The sequence below is a fragment of the Schistocerca cancellata genome, chromosome 8, assembly GCF_023864275.1.
Source record: "Schistocerca cancellata isolate TAMUIC-IGC-003103 chromosome 8, iqSchCanc2.1, whole genome shotgun sequence".
Taxonomy (NCBI): Eukaryota; Metazoa; Arthropoda; class Insecta; order Orthoptera; family Acrididae; genus Schistocerca; species Schistocerca cancellata.
The window spans coordinates 398,460,070-398,478,673 of NC_064633.1; the positions used below are offsets into that span (position 1 = coordinate 398,460,070).

General features: G+C 41.3%; 1 protein-coding gene across 2 annotated transcripts in view; it reads right to left on the reverse strand.

Annotated features, from left to right (window-relative positions):
* Positions 1-18,604, reverse strand: part of LOC126095768 (myotubularin-related protein 10-B) — a 127,219-nt gene that overhangs the window by 31,626 nt on the left and 76,989 nt on the right. For both annotated transcript variants that reach the window (XM_049910574.1, XM_049910575.1), the window contains exons 12-13: positions 8,158-8,415; positions 1,247-1,479 (exon numbers count right to left, since the gene is read on the reverse strand). In XM_049910574.1, coding sequence (XP_049766531.1) covers positions 1,270-1,479; positions 8,158-8,415 — 468 coding nt within the window. In that variant the 3' untranslated portion in view covers positions 1,247-1,269. The remainder of the gene's footprint in view (positions 1-1,246; positions 1,480-8,157; positions 8,416-18,604) is intronic.

Here is an 18,604-nt window from a genome sequence, read left to right on the forward strand (position 1 = left end):
ATAATTTATGATAAACAATCTGCATATTGGAGGTGGTCTGGAGAGGTCTAGAAAAAGAGGTAGATTTTGGAAAATTTACCCAAAACTGCAGGTCAGGGGAGATTTCACCAGATGGGATGAGAAGGAAAGACTGATTGTTGGGGACAGCATGAGGTGAGATTTGAAAAGCTGAGATCTTAAAGTTGGAAAGTAGGGCAGTATGCAAGACAGAGAATACTGCTGAAACATCATGCATGAATTAATAAGAGTGCAAAGCTAAGTGCATTGTACTTAACAGAGGTGGGAGGGGGCAGCAAAAAACAGACAGGTAAGAAAATGAAAGATGTAGAAAACTACTGTGAAGAAATGCTGAGATGAAAGAAATTAAAGTACATTAGGGCCTTTTACATTGCCACGACCACTACCAAATTATCAGTTAGGATGAATGGGCACAGACAGAGGGTGTACACTGGCAACACACAATATCCTGTCGAAGAGCATGCTCTACAAGACAGTCGTGACCTTGGTGGATGTTTCACCACACGCGGGATCCCCCAGACATCAGTTTCTCAGAATTCCACAGATGGGAACTAGCCCTACATATCCTTGGTTATCACCTCCCATCTGGCCTTAATTTATACTAATTTCTTCTGTCTCAGCATTTCTTTGAAGTAACTATCCTTTCTTTACACCGTTTTCATTTTCTAGATCTTTCATTTTCTTCCCTGTCTATTTTTCACCATCCCCCTCCCACCTTTGTCTTGTACAAACAACATAGCTTTAGCTTTTCACTCTTATTAACTTGTGCACAGTGTTTTAGCAGTAATCTCTGTCTTGCATATTACCCTGTCTTCCACCATTAAGCTCTCAGGTTTTCAAATCTGATCAGGTAGAGACCCCAACAATCAGTCTTTCGTTCTAATTCCATCTGGTTAAGTCTACCCTCACCCGCGGTTCTGGGTGACTTTTCCGGAATCTACCCTTTTTCCTAGACCTCTCCAGTCCGTTTCTTTCAACCCTCTCCCTTCCCCTTCAATCCTATTGCCGGGAGGGGAAGCCACTGGCTCCAAAAGCTTGCATAACTGTAACTTTTTAAAATGTGCATATTGTGCTGTCCCATGGTGAGTAGATATTTTATCTATCCAATTACATTATAAGTATTTACGATAGTAATATTTTCAAGTTAATGCTTCATATTGCTCTGCTTGCTTTTTTATAAAAAGTTATTTGATTGACTAATGCAGGCAAAACTGCAGTAATTACTTACTTTACTTCCAAATACAGTCCACTTCAGTCAGGTGCATTGAGAAGAGACTGTGAATCCAAGCCATCTCCACCAAGAAAGCTTGTGTTGAGAGTCAACTGGCTACCAAGTAGTGCAACAGCTGCTGCACCTGTATTCACACCAAAACCACTCTGGCCAAAGGGGAAGAATGAGCCTACTACACCTGGTTGTGGGCAGCACAACACTGGTTCTGACCCCTGATTTAATGCTTGAATCTGTAAAAAATATTTTTTTAAGCTGCTGTAAGTTAATGAGGAATGCATTAAATTTATAACTCAATATATTACATTTAAATAAAAAATTTCTCAGAGAATGAGGAATTGTGTATTGCAGTACATCAACACTATTGTAGACGGCACACCAGGATTACAAAATCCTGATAGAGCATACAGTGAAGGCTTTCATGACTGATACATACATATTTGGTTATTTTAGTTTATGGATATTGGGCTGTAGTTGGCTGGTTTTGTGTGTGTGTGTGTGTGTGTGTGTGTGTGTGTGTGTGTGTGTGTGTGGAGAGGGGGGGGGGGGGGCTACAGGACAGAGGTCTATCTGAAGTTAGTGGTGACATCAGCCATAAATTTGATCAAATTCTAATAATACACACAACTGTAAAATCAAGTCATTGATGCCACAGATGAGGAATAAATGAATGAGGTATAAATATAAACAGATTGGGCCAGTCTGCATGCTAGAGAGAAGATGAGCCCACCTCCTGTCAGTTTCATTTTATCTTCTCCTGTGCTGATGCAGAGTAACACAGTACCAGGATAAATAACTCCTAGTCAAGTAGAGACGAGATCCATGACAGTAAAAGTGAAAAGGTTATAAAATAACGAAAATCAGTAGTACCAACAAAAGTAAAATAAAGTAAGAAAAGCAATCTGATGAGTAGGTGTGTTCACTGTTTTGTGTCCCGCAGGGCTCAGCATGCAGTGGGAGGCATCTCCCCCACAACTGTCCCACCCCCAATCCGTGATAGTCAAACTGTTAAAAATGGGAATAGAACCCACTCTCCTGGAGGAAGCATAAAAAGCCTATTCAACTCTCCTTCCACTGTCACCTAGTATCAGGTATAAGGAATCAAAGTCTTAATCAAACAATGGAAACTTCAGGTTTCTGAATCAAAGTCTTGCCTTCATGGGAATGCAATCCAAGGGGAAGAGGTAACTTTGAGGGAGGGGGGGGGGAGGTGGAGGGGAGGAGGAGATATTCCAACACCAACAACTCCAAACCCTCCCCCCAAAAGCAGTTTAAAATGTTAGATATGAGAATAAAATCCAATTTCTTGGAGGAAATGAAAAACCAAACCACCTGTCTGAATGTTGTCAACATTAAAAGCAAAGAACATGGAAGGCAATGCAAGGCATGGAGAGACAGTAGGAGGGGGCATTCCACCACGATGAGAGCTACTCTCTGCAAGTCTCCACAATCACAAAGTGGTGTTGCTCAGTACTTAAGACAGAATTATGGGTTAATCTGGAAGGAGCAATGCGGGAATGACATAGGATGGTGGATTCCATACATAGGGAACAAAAGGAGCCATGCACTCATAATTTATTTGACAGCATGGAGTTTATTAGAGGGAGCAGTAGGCCACCAGATGATGTTCCATCTCCAATTGTGTACAGGTCTTATTTGCCCCTGCAACTCTCGGTCTAAAATTGTCAAAGCAACTTTTAGACAAGTTGGGCAGCTTATTTCCCAAGATACCCACATGAACAGGTATCCAGAGAAAGACAACTGAGCAGGTTGTTGTTGTTGTGGCCTTCAGTCCTGAGACTGGTTTGATGCAGCTCTCCATGCTATTCTATCCTGTGCAAGCTTCTTCATCTCCCAGTATGTACTGCAGCCTACATCCTTCTGAATCTGCTTAGTGTATTCATCTCTTGGTCTCCCTCTACGATTTTTACCTGGCACGCTGCCCTCCAATACTAAATTGGTGATCCCTTGATGCCTCAGAACGTGTCCTACCAACCGATCCCTTCTTCTAGTCAAGTTGTACCACAAACTCCTCTTCTCCCCTATCCTATTCAATACCTCCTCATTGGTTATGTGATCTACCCATTTAATCTTCAGCATTCTTCTGTAGCACCACATTTCGAAAGCTTCTATTCTCTTCTTGTCCAAACTAGTTATCGTCCAGGTTTCACTTCCATACATGGCTACACTCCATACATATACTTTCAGAAACGACTTCCTGACACTTAAATCTATACTCGATGTTAACAAATTTCTCTTCTTCAGAAATGCTTTCCTTGCCATTGCCAGTCTAGATTTTATATCCTCTCTACTTCGACCATCATCAGTTATTTTAAATGAGCAGGTATTCTCCAATTAAAATAACTTCATGATTGACAATCATAGTGGAGATGGGAAGTGTTGCCAGCGTGCAACCAGATATGCTAGACAAGGCTCTGCATGCATCTACAAAACAGGTAACACAGTGACCATGTGGCTCTGAAGAAAGAACTATGATTGACTGGCAGCTGGCCTTTCCACTCAATTCACTGAAATGTCAATCACAAATCGGAGTACAGCATGACTAAGACCAGAGAGAAGATCAGTAGCCTGGAGACTGTTCAGTGAGTTACTAGAATTTGAGACAATATTGAAGGAGATCTGTTTAATAAAACATAGGACACTGTTAATGTTAGAAGTTTTGCTGCATAAACACAACATTTTCCCATCCTGTCCAAGGGTTTAGAGCCATCAGGGTAAATGACAGTAGCACCTCCTCATACTTCCAAAGAACTCAGAGAAACAGAATGGTCAGGAAGGAGTGACTGAAATTGAGGTTCCTGAAACAGACCAGACTTAACTCATTGTCTGGATACTAACCAAGGACAAGTCACAGGAATACACAGCGAGCACACTCTAAGGGAGCTATGGAGAAGGCAGAGGATCCAGCAGAGGGGCATTGTAACGGAGAAACACATTCAACAGTGGGCATTGGATAGTTGACATCCCTTGTATGAAAAGCAATTTAGTAAGTTGTATGAATAGCAAGAGTTCATACAATTGGTAGTGAAGAGGTAAGATCCCCACTTCGGCAAGCAGACTGCCTATGGGACTGGTCTGGAAGGCACCAGTGGCCAGTCTTCCACCACAACGATGTACCGGGTCCAATAATTTCAGAGATGAAGGTAGCACTGAACCATACATTCAATCACAGTCCAATCAAGACGAGACCAATGTCCAGTAAGAATGAAGTAGAACAGCACTTTCTGCAACCCAAGAGCTGTGGGCAAGGAAGTAGTAAGCTTTAAATTTCCACATTCAGCTAGTTTTAAAGTAACAAATATGGTGGAGTCAAGCCATATTATTTCAAGGAGGAGTCACAAAATTTGGAATTGTGCACCACTGTGTACCAAAACAGAGTTGCAGTTTCAGATGAACTGTGGTACAAAGACAGAAATACGTAACTCACGATTAGTGGGGGAAAACTGAAGGCCATGGGAAAGAGTCCAAGCAGAGGCCCTCCAGATGGCTCCTTGGAACTGGCATTCAGATAAGGCTACTGACTGACAGTTGTACAAAAATCAAAAGCCATTGATAAGCAGTTCAGTGTAACCACAAGTTTGACAGATGTCACTTGGCCATTGATGGTGATAAGGAAGAGTGTAACATTCTGCACTGAGCCCTTAGAGACACTGTTCTTTCGGAACCATAGGGAGTCGAGCGATGTACCACTTCCAACCTGAAACAATCGGAAGGATAAAAGCTGGCAGATAAAAGTTGATAGCACACCTTGAAAACCCAATCTTGGAGGATAAGTAAAAAGTGGTGGTGCCAACAAGTGTCGTATGCCTTACATAATTTGAAAAAAATCTGCAAATGAGATGTGGCCATTTAGAAAAAGCTTGTCAGACTGCTATGTCTAGCATAACCAGATGGCCAGTTGTGGCACCCCCCCCCCCCCCCTCCCAGAAACAACACTGATAGACAAAAGACAATGTGATTTCAGAACCCATCATTATCATCACTCTACTATCTATTCAAACAGTTTGCAGAGCATGTTGGTGAGGCTGTCGATGGTCACAGGTTTTTGCCTGGTTTACGGTCAGGATGATGAATTTATCGCACTCAAAGAGAAGGGAAAACATCTTCAAGTGAAATAAAGTTGAAGACCTTGAGTAGATGGGAGTCTGGTTGTCACATCCAGATGGTGGATCATCTGATCATGAATCGAATCAGGGCCTGGAGCCATATCAAGAGAAGAGCCTGTAGCAGTTCCTGATCAGCAAAAGGAACATTACATAATTCAGTATTACAGACATAAACTACAGAGTGTCATCTTCAACATGTCTTTTATGCATTGGAAGGTAGCTAGATAAGAAGAGATGCTGACATTGTTGCGAACTGGGTCATGAGCTGTTCATCAATAGTCAACACATCCGTAGAATTACCACCATGAAGGAGGAGACTCTGAATAGTTATTTATCTTTGACGAACCAGTAGACTACTGAGTTTCATCCACACCTGGGATGCCAGAGGTAAATGTTCCCACAGAGGAAACATAGCTCTCCCAGCACTCCTTACTGTGCTTAACTTCGTAGCAAGGCTTTGCATGGAGCCCCAAAGCAATGAGTGTGGTATGTGAAGGAAGTCACTCAAGATATCACAGGGCCATATGACAGTCCTGAGTAGTACTGTGCCACGTCTCTGGTCCACCACACAACCAGCTGCTGATGGAAATATCCCATAAAAAGGGGCACAGTAGTTCTATTAATGTGGGTGATCGAGTCAGAGACATCTCGACAACCTTTCTGATACAATCTGATGGAGAAGGGACAAATGTAATGGCAAAGGCATACAAATACCAACTGGCTCTTCGGGGACCTCAATACAGTAATGGGTCCATTGGGTGGTGACAAAAAAGATGACAGGATCACCTGAACGTAATAAATTTCACAAGGATGGTGACGTAGTGCCCACTGTAGAGAAGCCATGAGATCAAGAGAAGATATTGTAATGTCAACATCTGAAAAGATGCCAAGGACAGCACTAAAGTGGTTAGAGGTTAGAGGTACAATCATAGAGAGGAGACATAGCAAGATAAGAAAGAAACTAATCAACTGCAAGGCCTCTACCAGAAGAAGTGGCACTTCTTCACATGTGGTGATGTGCACTGTAATCCCCAGGCAGGAGAAAGGGTGGAGAAACATGATGGATTAAGGTAGTCATCTCAACGTTAGTCAGTGCCTGCCTGGAAGAAAATAAATGTTACAAATGCTGATCACTGATATCAATTTCACTGATACTGTGGGTCCACTCACTGATGACAACTGTAAAAACTAATGTACAGATCTCACTAGATGCTCTCTCAGGGCCAGTACAGTTCAAAAAGAAAGCATGATAACCTCAACAGGTTAGGGAATGGAATGGTCATTAATGAAATATGTTTCTCAGAGAGCAACACAGATCAAAGAACTGGAGGACATTTGTAGTTTTAGTTCTGGCTGGTGACAATAATATCCATTGTAGTTACATTGTTTAATCACATTATGGGAGTCCTTGTTAGGTGTGAAGGTGGCAAGGGGACAGTTCATGCTCCAGGATCACAGCCTATCATTAGTGGGGAGGGAAAAACACATACAAACACAGGCTCCGAGTTCAGGGGCACAGAAGGATCTGGTACCTGGTGTGAGAACTTAACTGCTTAAAGCAGCAGTGGGGCCCAAAGTCTAGGGCTCCTTCATACACTGACTGATATAAAAGCTGTAAAGTAATCATCATACTTTGTCTATCAGTGTTGGAAATAACTGGTGAGATTAATCAACAACAGAAATGAAACATTCTCAAGCAATGAATGCTACAACCATAAGAGAAGATAAACATAACTGGATGAAGATGAAATTAAATGAATGGTATGACGGAGATGAAATCAATGAAACTACAACAACTCTAAATGGTACCAATGCAAACCATTCAGATATGCCGAACCAGCAATGTAATGGAGATTTGCACCAAAGGGCCTAATGGTTAATGAAACTACTAATGACAAACAGGAAATCCAGGTTAGTCTCAGTCTGGCACAAATTTTAAATTATCGCTATGTTTCCACAACAGGAAGCCTTTTAGAACAAACTCTGGAGTTTTATCTCCCAGCTGCTGGAAGTAGTGTGGCACAAAATTTTTTCAATGGAAAAAACCAGTTACAGATGGGCCAAACAAAATTAAAAATAGAATTAATTTATGATACCTAATATGCATCATCTAACAAGAATGGAGGATGAAATGTTTAATTTTAAGTAATGGTTGCTAGATTAGGGGAGGACGGCAATAAGACTTGAGATTACAGATCAGTGTAATTGACTTACCTTAAGTGATTTAGGAACACAGGAATCATTCAAATGCTGTATGGAAGATGTAATAAACTAACTTATTACATCAAGGTAATGTAAATAGAGCTCCCCTACAAATGTTTTGAGTTGAAAAATTTGAGGTGTATAAAAAATAAAGGCCTTTATAAATGAAAATAAAGGAATGTTACAAAGACTGAGGAGCTGGAGTGAGAAAAAACAATGCAGTCATAGATCCAAAGAAACAAAACAGTAGGTGCAGAATATCAAAGTTAGTCTCCATGAGGATAGCTAAAAAAGTTTGATATGCTTAAAAAGGAAATCTGGACAGCAAAGAACAAACAAAACGCTGCATTCACAAGTTGGACCTGTCAAAAGGAATATTTTACGTACCTAAACTAATTTGGACAGTACAAAAAATGAATATGTTCAAAGAAAGGTTCACGTGAACATTTGCAACATAAGCAATTAGACAGCAAATCCAGAATCAATATTTATAAATCATAATCTCAAAAAGGAAAAAAAGTGAAATTGTTGTAATTTTATTTAAAAGTTGCACTATATCAGCCAGATATACAATGCACTGACCTGTGCAGCAAGAGCACGAGTAATTATTTCAACTTGCACACGACCACCTCGCTTTATCTCCAGTGGTGGCAGCCACCGATAATAGCACTGTGCCCAGAGTTGCAACGATGAAACTCCACAGCGAGGTGACAGTGGAGAAACAGACGACTTAGAAAGCCGCCTGAACAGTGGATTGTGAAACAGCTCTTGGTCACGTGCTTCTGAGAACTGCTCATCCCAGTCCCAAACACTGCGGAGTATTAATGGATTTTGTGGATCCTGGAAGAAGCAATTTGTTATACATGACGTAAAAATGGTAATCATTTATTCAAGGAAAAAATAAACCAACAGAACTTTATGGTCAAGACTTTCCACTACCATATGAAAAATTCTGTGTTTAATGATAATTGTTCACTGCAACATAGTAGTTCTGCCTCTCTCTCTCTCTCTCTCTCTCTCTCTCTCTCTCTCTCTCTCTCTCACACACACACACACACACACACACACACACACACACAAACAAAATGTCATTAATTATTCTCTTGCAGTGCTTCACTTCAAATGGGTGGCACTGATCCACTCAGAACTGATCACCACGCTTGTCCCAACAATAAAGGAAAGGTACGCAAGTAAACAAAAAACTGCTCTCATAATGATCAAAGGATTAATCTACCATCAGGCATCACTTGAGACATCTAATTCTAGCAGTACATAAAAAGCTGCAAATGCTGTGATGTCCTCACCAAAATACAGAACTGTGTGTAGGAGCTAACATTTAAGTTATTTAAGAATAACTTTCTTCCAACTGTGGACCTCCATTGCTCTGTTCTTAGACTTGTCAAGCCACAATTTGTTAATCACCACTTACAGCTACTATTTTTCCACAGACGTATAATCCTTCCATTTATCTGTGATATAACACCAGTAGGTTAGACACCACACCCCAATGAATCTCTGCTATAAGTCAGCTGCATCATCTCCCTGTATTCTAACATGCCCTGCTACTGCTACATAGTTAAATATTCCTTCCTGCACTTTTGCAAAAGTTCAATATAATCTCAATTGTTTTGAATTATTCTCTGTTGTGTTCATTTGCTATACAGTTTGTATCCACTGAGCACACGTGAGCATATAATAAATTTCTCTCTGTTTCTAAAGTCTCACTCACTCTGGTGCCAAAAAGATATCCACAAAGTTCTGTGTCAGACAATGAAAATACTATATGCAAAGGAGACTAAAATACTATCCCACTGAGACAATGCAAGTGCTGCCATCCTTAAATGCACAGACGGGTATACCTATTGCAACTAAGGGAACCCCCCCCCCCCCCCCCCCCCACCACACACACACCTGTTATTCATCGAACTTAATATTACCGAGAATCAATTGTGGCTTTCTTGGGAAGATTCCTAATGTTATCACTGCATATGATCAAGTCAGAAACAACCATTCGAAGGCAGACAAATGAAACACATCCCAAGAAAGTGTTGTATAATCATAACAAAAAGACTTGGTACAGGGCAGCACTAATACTTCTAATAGTAAGCTCAATACCCTCAAGGTGAACACAGTGTCCAATATTCCTAGATAGAATGTTTTGTTCATCCACATTACTGGGATGCAATATCTCTGCATAACTTCATATGTACTTCTATATCTATACCTATAATCTGCAAACCACTGAGATGTGTATGGCAGAAGATACTTCCCCACTGTGCCACATATTAGAGTTTTCTTCTGTTCTGTATACACTGAGCATAGGAAGAATGGCTGCTCAAATACATCTATGCATGCTGCAATTAGTTTAACCTTGCCTTTGCGGCCCCTGTGGGAGTGATATTTACGGAGCTGCAGTATATTTCTAGATTCCTCACTGAATACTAGTTCTTGCAACTTTGTAAGTAGGCTTTTGTATGCTCTTTTGTATGTGTTCAGTATTCTCTGTTAGTCGTATTCGGATGGGTCCAATACAAAGGAGCAATATTCTATGATGGGTCACACGAGATTTTTGTAAACAGACTGCATTTTCTCAGTTTTCTACCAATGAACCAAAGACTGTCACCTGCTTTGTATATGACTGAGCCTAAGTGATTATTCCCTTACTAAACCCCACAAATGGTTTTATTCACGTATCTGTACAAGATCCTTGATTCCAATTTTGAAAAAACTGGTATGCTAGTCACATGCAGCTACAATTTTTCATTTAGTGATATGCGCAATTTTACACTTATGAACATGTAAAGCAAGAAAAAGTTCAACGTATCTCTCATTTGTCTTACTCAAGTATGTAAACTATTAATCGTACCAAGACAACCATCATAATTGGTAACACTGTATAACACTTCAGAAAACCAATGTTAACATTTCTCTTCTACATAAAACCACATTCATAAGTGCCCCTCATATACTGAAAGATTCAATTCACTCGGATTATATCACAATACCTAGATATACTATATTAGATCTGAAAACCGCCCGTACAGAGCAACCATTAAGTAACCCTTCTTCTGTCTCCTTGTCCTCATTTTTTTTTTTTACATAATGAAACTGACAGACTTGTATACACTTATTTTGCTTCTGATGAATTTCCAGGCCATAGCAGAATGACACTGGCAGTGAACTTTTTCTTATGGATATATAAGCTAATAAGTTCATCTGCAGTGTAAATAACTTAAATTTTTATGGAACCTCTGTGCTTCAAAGAGAGCCTTCTTTCAAACCCCATTTCAATAACATACTTGCTGAATTTTCTATTCCAAGCATGATGAGTTTGTTTTAGATCATAAAGACTTTTCTTCAAATGAAATAGCCTTCATTATATCAAGCAGGTCACTTATATAGATGGTTACTTCCAAATCACCATACAAAAAAGCAAAATCCACATATATCTTGATAAGGTTTGTATTCGACTAATGACCTCAGCAGTTGAGTGCCACAGTACTCAGAGCCATTTGAGAGAGCCAAGGTTTGTATTCTGATTTGGAGAAACACTCATTAGTTATTGAGCAATGAACATACATATCTTAAAACTCTGTTAATAATCAAAACTTCTGGCGAAAAATCCTTTACTACCAGTCTAGCCTTAACCTTATCAATGGAACTGTCAGCACTCCTTTTTATTTTGCAAATCCATTTACAAGGAGTGGTTCTGAAGCCCAAGTCTGATTGTCTTACAGTGCTTTCATTTCTTCATCCACTGCTCCTTTCCACTTACATTGTTGATCTACATCTACATTTATACTCCGCAAGCCACCTAAAGGTGTGTGGCGGAGGGCACTTTACGTGCCACTGTCATTATCTCCCTTTCCTGTTCCAGTCGCGTATGGTTCGCGGGAAGAACGACTGTCTGAAAGCCTCTGTGCGCGCTCTAATCTCTCTAATTTTACATTCGTGATCTCCTCGGGAGGTATAAGTAGGGGGAAGCAATATATTCGATACCTCATCCAGAAACGCACCCTCTTGAAACCTGGCGAGCAAGCTACACCGCGATGCAGAGCGCCTCTCTTGCAGAGTCTGCCACTTGAGTTTGTTAAACATCTCCGTAACGCTATCACGGTTACCAAATAACCCTGTGACGAAACGCGCCGCTCTTCTTTGGATCTTCTCTATCTCCTCCGTCAACCCGATCTGGTACGGATCCCACACTGATGAGCAATACTCAAGTATAGGTCGAACGAGTGTTTTGTAAGCCACCTCCTTTGTTGATGGACTACATTTTCTAAGGACTCTCCCAATGAATCTCAACCTGGTACCCGCCTTACCAACAATTAATTTTATATGATCATTCCACTTCAAATCGTTCCGCACGCATACTCCCAGATATTTTACAGAAGTAACTGCTACCAGTGTTTGTTCCGCTATCATATAATCATACAATAAAGGATCCTTCTTTCTATGTATTCGCAATACATTACATTTGTCTATGTTAAGGGTCAGTTGCCACTCCCTGCACCAAGTACCTATCCGCTGCAGATCCTCCTGCATTTCGCTACAATTTTCTAATGCTGCAACTTCTCTGTATACTACAGCATCGTACGCGAAAAGCCGCATGGAACTTCCGACACTATCTACTAGGTTATTTATATATATTGTGAAAAGCAATGGTCCCATAACACTCCCCTGTGGCACGCCAGAGGTTACTTTAATGTCTGTAGACGTCTCTCCGTTGATAACAACATGCTGTGTTCTGTTTGCTAAAAACTCTTCAATCCAGCCACACAGCTGGTCTGATATTCCGTAGGCTCTTACTTTGTTTATCGGGCGACAGTGCAGAACTGTATCGAATGCCTTCCGAAAGTCAAGAAAAATAGCATCTACCTGGGAGCCTGTATCTAATATTTTCTGGGTCTCATGAACAAATAAAGCGAGTTGGGTTTCACACGATCGCTGTTTCCGGAATCCATGTTGATTCCTACATAGTAGATTCTGAGTTTCCAAAAACGACATGATACTCGAGCAAAACACATGTTCTAAAATTCTACAACAGATCGACGTCAGAGATATAGGTCTATAGTTTTGCGCGTCTGCTCGACAACCCTTCTTGAAGACTGGGACTACCTGTGCTCTTTTCCAATCATTTGGAACCTTCTGTTCCTCTAGAGACTTGCGGTACACGGCTGTTAGAAGGGGGGCAAGTTCTTTCGCGTACTCTGTGTAGAATCGAATTGGTATCCCGTCAGGTCCAGTGGACTTTCCTCTGTTGAGTGATTCCAGTTGCTTTTCTATTCCTTGGACACTTATTTCGATGTCAGCCATTTTTTCGTTGGTGCGAGGATTTAGAGAAGGAACTGCAGTGCGGTCTTCCTCTGTGAAACAGCTTTGGAAAAAGGTGTTTAGTATTTCAGCTTTACGCTTGTCATCCTCTGTTTCAATGCCATCATCATCCCGGAGTGTCTGGACATGATGTTTCGAGCCACTTACTGATTTAACGTAAGACCAGAACTTCCTAGGATTTTCTGTCAAGTCGGTACCTAGTATTTTACTTTCGAATTCACTGAACGCTTCACGCATAGCCCTCCTTATGCTAACTTTGACATCGTTTAGCTTCTGTTTGTCTGAGAGGTTTTGGCTGCGTTTAAACTTGGAGTGAAGCTCTCTTTGCTTTCGCAGTAGTTTCCTAACTCTGTTGTTGTACCACGGTGGGTTTTTCCCGTCCCTCACAGTTTTACTCGGCACGTACCTGTCTAAAACGCATTTTACGATTGCCTTGAACTTTTTCCATAAACACTCAACATTGTCAGTGTCGGAACAGAAATTTTTGTTTTGATCTGTTAGGTAGGCTGAAATCTGCCTTCTATTACTCTTGCTAAACAGATAAACCTTCCTCCCTTTTTTTATATTCCTATTAACTTCCATATTCAGGGATGCTGCAACGGCCTTATGATCACTGATACCCTGTTCTGCACTTACAGAGTCGAAAAGTTCGGGTCTGTTTGTTATCAGTAAGTCCAAGATGTTATCTCCACGAGTCGGTTCTCTGTTTAATTGCTCGAGGTAATTTTCGGATAGTGCACTCAGTATAATGTCACTCGATGCTCTGTCCCTACCACCCGTCCTAAACATCTGAGTGTCCCAGTCTATATCTGGTAAATTGAAATCTCCACCTAAGACCATAACATGCTGAGAAAATTTATGTGAAATGTATTCCAAATTTTCTCTCAGTTGTTCTGCCACTAATGCTGCTGAGTCGGGGGGTCGGTAAAAGGAGCCAATTATTAACCTAGCTCGGTTGTTGAGTGTAACCTCCACCCATAATAATTCACAGGAACTATCCACTTCTACTTCACTACAGGATAAACTACTACGAACAGCGACGAACACTCCACCACCGGTTGCATGCAATCTATCCTTTTTAAACACCGTCTGTGCCTTTGTAAAAATTTCGGCAGAATTTATCTCTGGCTTCAGCCAGCTTTCTGTACCTATAACGATTTCAGCTTCAGTGCTTTCTATCAGCGCTTGAAGTTCCGGTACTTTACCAATGCAGCTTCGACAGTTTACAATTACAATACCGATTGCTGCTTGGTCCCCGCATGTCCTGACTTTTCCCCGCACCCGTTGAGGCTGTTGCCCTTTCTGCACTTGCCCGAGGCCATCTAACCTAAAAAACCGCCCAGCCCACGCCACACAACCCCTGCTACCCGTGTAGCCGCTTGTTGCGTGTAGTGGACTCCTGACCTATCCAGCGGAACCCGAAACCCCACCACCCTATGGCGCAAGTCGAGGAATCTGCAGCCCACACGGTCGCAGAACCGTCTCAGCCTCTGATTCAGACCCTCCACTCAGCTCTGTACCAAAGGTCCGCAGTCAGTCCTGTCGACGATGCTGCAGATGGTGAGCTCTGCTTTCATCCCGCTAGCGAGACTGGCACTCTTCACCAAATCAGATAGCCGCCGGAAGCCAGAGAGGATTTCCTCCGATCCATAGCGACACACATCATTGGTGCTGACATGAGCGACCACCTGCAGAAGGGTGCACCCTGTACCCTTCATGGCATCCGGTAGGAACCTTTCCACATCTGGAATGACTCCCCCCGGTATGCACACGGAGTGCACTTTGGTTTTCTTCCCCTCCCTTGCTGCCATATCCCTAAGGGGCCCCATTACGCGCCTGACGTTGGAGCTCCCAACTACTAGTAAGCCCACCCTCTGCGACTGCCCGGATCTTGCAGACTGAGGGGCAACCTCTGGAACAGGACAAGCAGCCATGTCAGGCCGAAGATCAGTATCAGCCTGAGACAGAGCCTGAAACCGGTTCGTCAGACAAACTGGAGAGGCCTTCCGTTCAGCCCTCCGGAATGTCTTTCGTCCCCTGCCACACCTTGAGACGACCTCCCACTCTACCACAGGTGAGGGATCAGCCTCAATGCGGGCAGTATCCCGGGCAACCACAGTCGTAGTCCGATCGGGGGATGCGTGGGACGAGCTGGCTGTCCCTGACAAACCCCCATCCGGACCCCCACCGTGATGCCCATTGGCAACAGCCTCAAGCTGTGTGACCGAAGCCAACACTGCCTGAAGCTGGGAGCGAAGGGATGCCAACTCAGCCTGCATCCGAACACAGCAGTTGCAGTCCCTATCCATGCTAAAAACTGTTGTGCAAAGAACGTCTGAACTAATCTACAGAGAGCGCAAACAAAACGACACAAAATTGAAACGGTTATTAAAATACAAGATTGCCTAGTAAATGCAGTAATGCTGCCACTTGTGCACTGCTGACACACTGCTCGGCGGCGGAAGGAGACTACGCGATTTAACACTATTCGAGTACTAAAACGCGATGCTACAACTCTGAAATACTATAATACGCCCGAAATTTATGAATTAAACAATGCAAGTACCAAAAACACGCAAAGAAATTAAGAATTTGATCTCATGACTTCTTGACTTGTTTGTGGATCTACACAATCTACTAAAGCAGAAGCTACATAATCTTCATATGCTATTGGACCTTTAAAACTGGAAACCATGTCTCCTGGTTGTTAATTAGTTACCGTATTTACTCGAATCTAAGCCGCACCTGAAAAATGAGACTCGAAATAAAGGAAAAAAAAAATTTCCCGAATCTAAGCCGCACCGGAAATTTGAGACTCGAAATTCAAGGGGAGAGTAAAGTTTTAGGCCGCACCTCCAAATCGAAACAAAGTTGGTTCATCGTAATATGAGACACAATTTAAGTCGAATGAATGACGATACAGCTACAGTAGTTTGGTTCCAGTCGTAAGTTTAGCAGTTAAGCTTTACCACATAGCCATTGCTGTGCGTCAGGCTCTCCGTCCGTATTTATATGGGTACCCTTCCTTTTTCACGTGCTTCGTCTGGTTTGAATCAATTGCTTATTTTGCTTTGATCTGATAAGTGCTGTTTTCTTTGTTATAGGTGTTTGCATAACTCTAAGCTGCAAATGCATTACTGTACTGTGTCACGCATTGTTTGTCACATTCTGATAGTGCGTGTTTACGGCCTGTCGCAGCTCGCGGCATGGCTTGCTTTTGTGCGCGCTACCGCCGCTTACAATTTAAAAAAAAAGAGAAAGTAATTGTCTCATTAGCGAAACAATGGCAAGAGACTGCTATTTGTTGTTACTTACACTGCTGCTTTCTTTGATAATGATCAAGAAGAACCAAATAATAGACTGCGTATGATAGAACATGTTCTGAACGAGAGTATGGCGAAAATGTTTCTCCGTTTGAAAATCTTTGCGGCCGCTTCTTTAGTACATCATATTCTGCACAGAAATTAGAGTCATCTTAGAATTAAAAATCTAGTCAGTTGCCGTGATTCATTTCCGACTGTATCACTATTAGGCATACGAATAATACGAATATAAACATGACACGATACGTATATTCTTCCGCGTTTGCTGTTGTCTCACTCTAGTTTCGTAGTTTATTAGGCAGGCAGGATTTAAATGAGATAGCAGCAAACACGAAAGAATACATGACAAAATGTTGATATTCGTAATATTCCTATGGTGAAGAGAATACAGCATGTGATTCACATTTCATCAGGTTACTATTAGCAACCATCTCTTCTCACAGGTAGGAAAAAATTCAGAAAGTAGAGTTGGCCATATTGACAAACATCCCAAACAGTCTTGCATGTCGGATTTTCGCATTACATTGAAATTCTGCTACATTCGAAGATGAACAATACGGAATTTGTATTTACTTCGTTGGATAATGTATGAAAATGCAGTGGTCGAAACTCGGGGCGGAGAAAAAAAAAGCTCGTCTTCCACCCTTTTTTTTTTTTTTTTTTTTTTTTTTTTGCTGACGCGGAGGTTTTGGCGCCAGTATTTATCTTTGTGCCTACAAAGCATGCCTGTGTACCTTTACATATATTCGACGCCAGAAGTTAGTTGTGGCGGCACCTACCAACATTTTTCAGAACTTCCACTTGCTTTGCACTCGATTCTAAGCCGCAGGCGGTTTTTTGGATTACAAAAACCGAAAAAAAAGTGCGGCTTACATTCGAGTAAATACGGTAGTTACATGCTCCATGGATCATTTTGTATGATAGATCCTAATGATGTGGAACAAGCCATTTTACATTCACATCAAATTTTTTTAATGCTTACCTTCTATACAAAAGATATTTTAGGCTAAAATCTAAAGTCTGTCATTTATTCCCAGCTGGATGAGACACACAAAACTGAAATTATCATCCATGACTTTTCAGAGAATTAAATGTAATTCCTGAAAGTACTAGAGAGAAAACTATGCTCTAAACAGTACCTTAGGGGAGTGATGCAATGGTTTGACAGTGCATGACTCATAACTCACTAGAGGAAGTATCTTGTCCAAGACAAAACAGTATTAAAATGTGCACACATCTTCTATAACCAATATATTATACTCTCTAAGAATACCGTAACTCCACATCAAATATCGAGTCTTTTCCAGATCATAAAACCACACAATGGAGATGTAAATAAATGTATGAAATACTTTTATACGACCATGTCCCATCAGGTCATATTAACAAGTAAGGGGATCACGTTGTCCAGTATCACACTGATTGTAGCTCACAGGAGTTAGTCATGAATATATAAAAGGTAATGGTTACTATCTGCTATGGAATATTTTGTTTGTATGTGGTGAGATTAATGCTATGGTAACTACTCCAACTGTTTCAGTTTCTATGAGAATCATTCTGATTCTAATGCCTCCCATTTATTTTCACAGAAGTTACATACATAAAGAAATTACAATAACACAACTAAATACAGCTAGATTTCATGTAAATACTGTCATTTTTCTACTTAGTCACCATCGTTTGTCATGCACTTTTGATAATGATGAACAAAACCTGCATGCCGTACTCTTAAAAACATGAACAAGCTGAGGTTAGCCACCATCTTACAGCTCTGATGACAGCTATGGAGTCTGGAAAATGTGGGCCATACAGTCCATCTTTCATAGGCCTAAAGAGATGGAAGTCTGAAGATGCTAAATGATGGCTCTATAGCAAATCTGATACGATAGTGCAGCTAAAATTAGCAATGAATTCCACAGTTGCAAAACTGTTGTGGGTCATGGTATTATAAAGCTGCAATGAAAATTCAGGTTTGCAGCCTCGTTGGTGTCAACTTGTAGTGTTCTGACTCGATAACTGCATTAGGCTCCACACGATCCAGAAGAATAGTCTCCTGCCTACATCAACAGACTGAACATCACTTTCCTTGCAGGTACCCGTGTCTTGTTTGGAGAATTAAAATGTCATCACTCACATTCTGCCAAGTAGTGGTGACACTATATCTCATCTCCAGTGATGATGGCTTTAAGAAAATTGTTGCCTTCAGCCTCATATTTGTTCAGAAGATCCTGACAAATCGGCATTCGGTGATTCTTTTGGTCTTGTGTTAACATCTGCAGGACCCTTCTCACACACATTTTGCGATAACTGGGGTTGGATAATAAATTGTTTAAGATTGCAACCAAAAAATTCATATGTGCACACAATCCCTT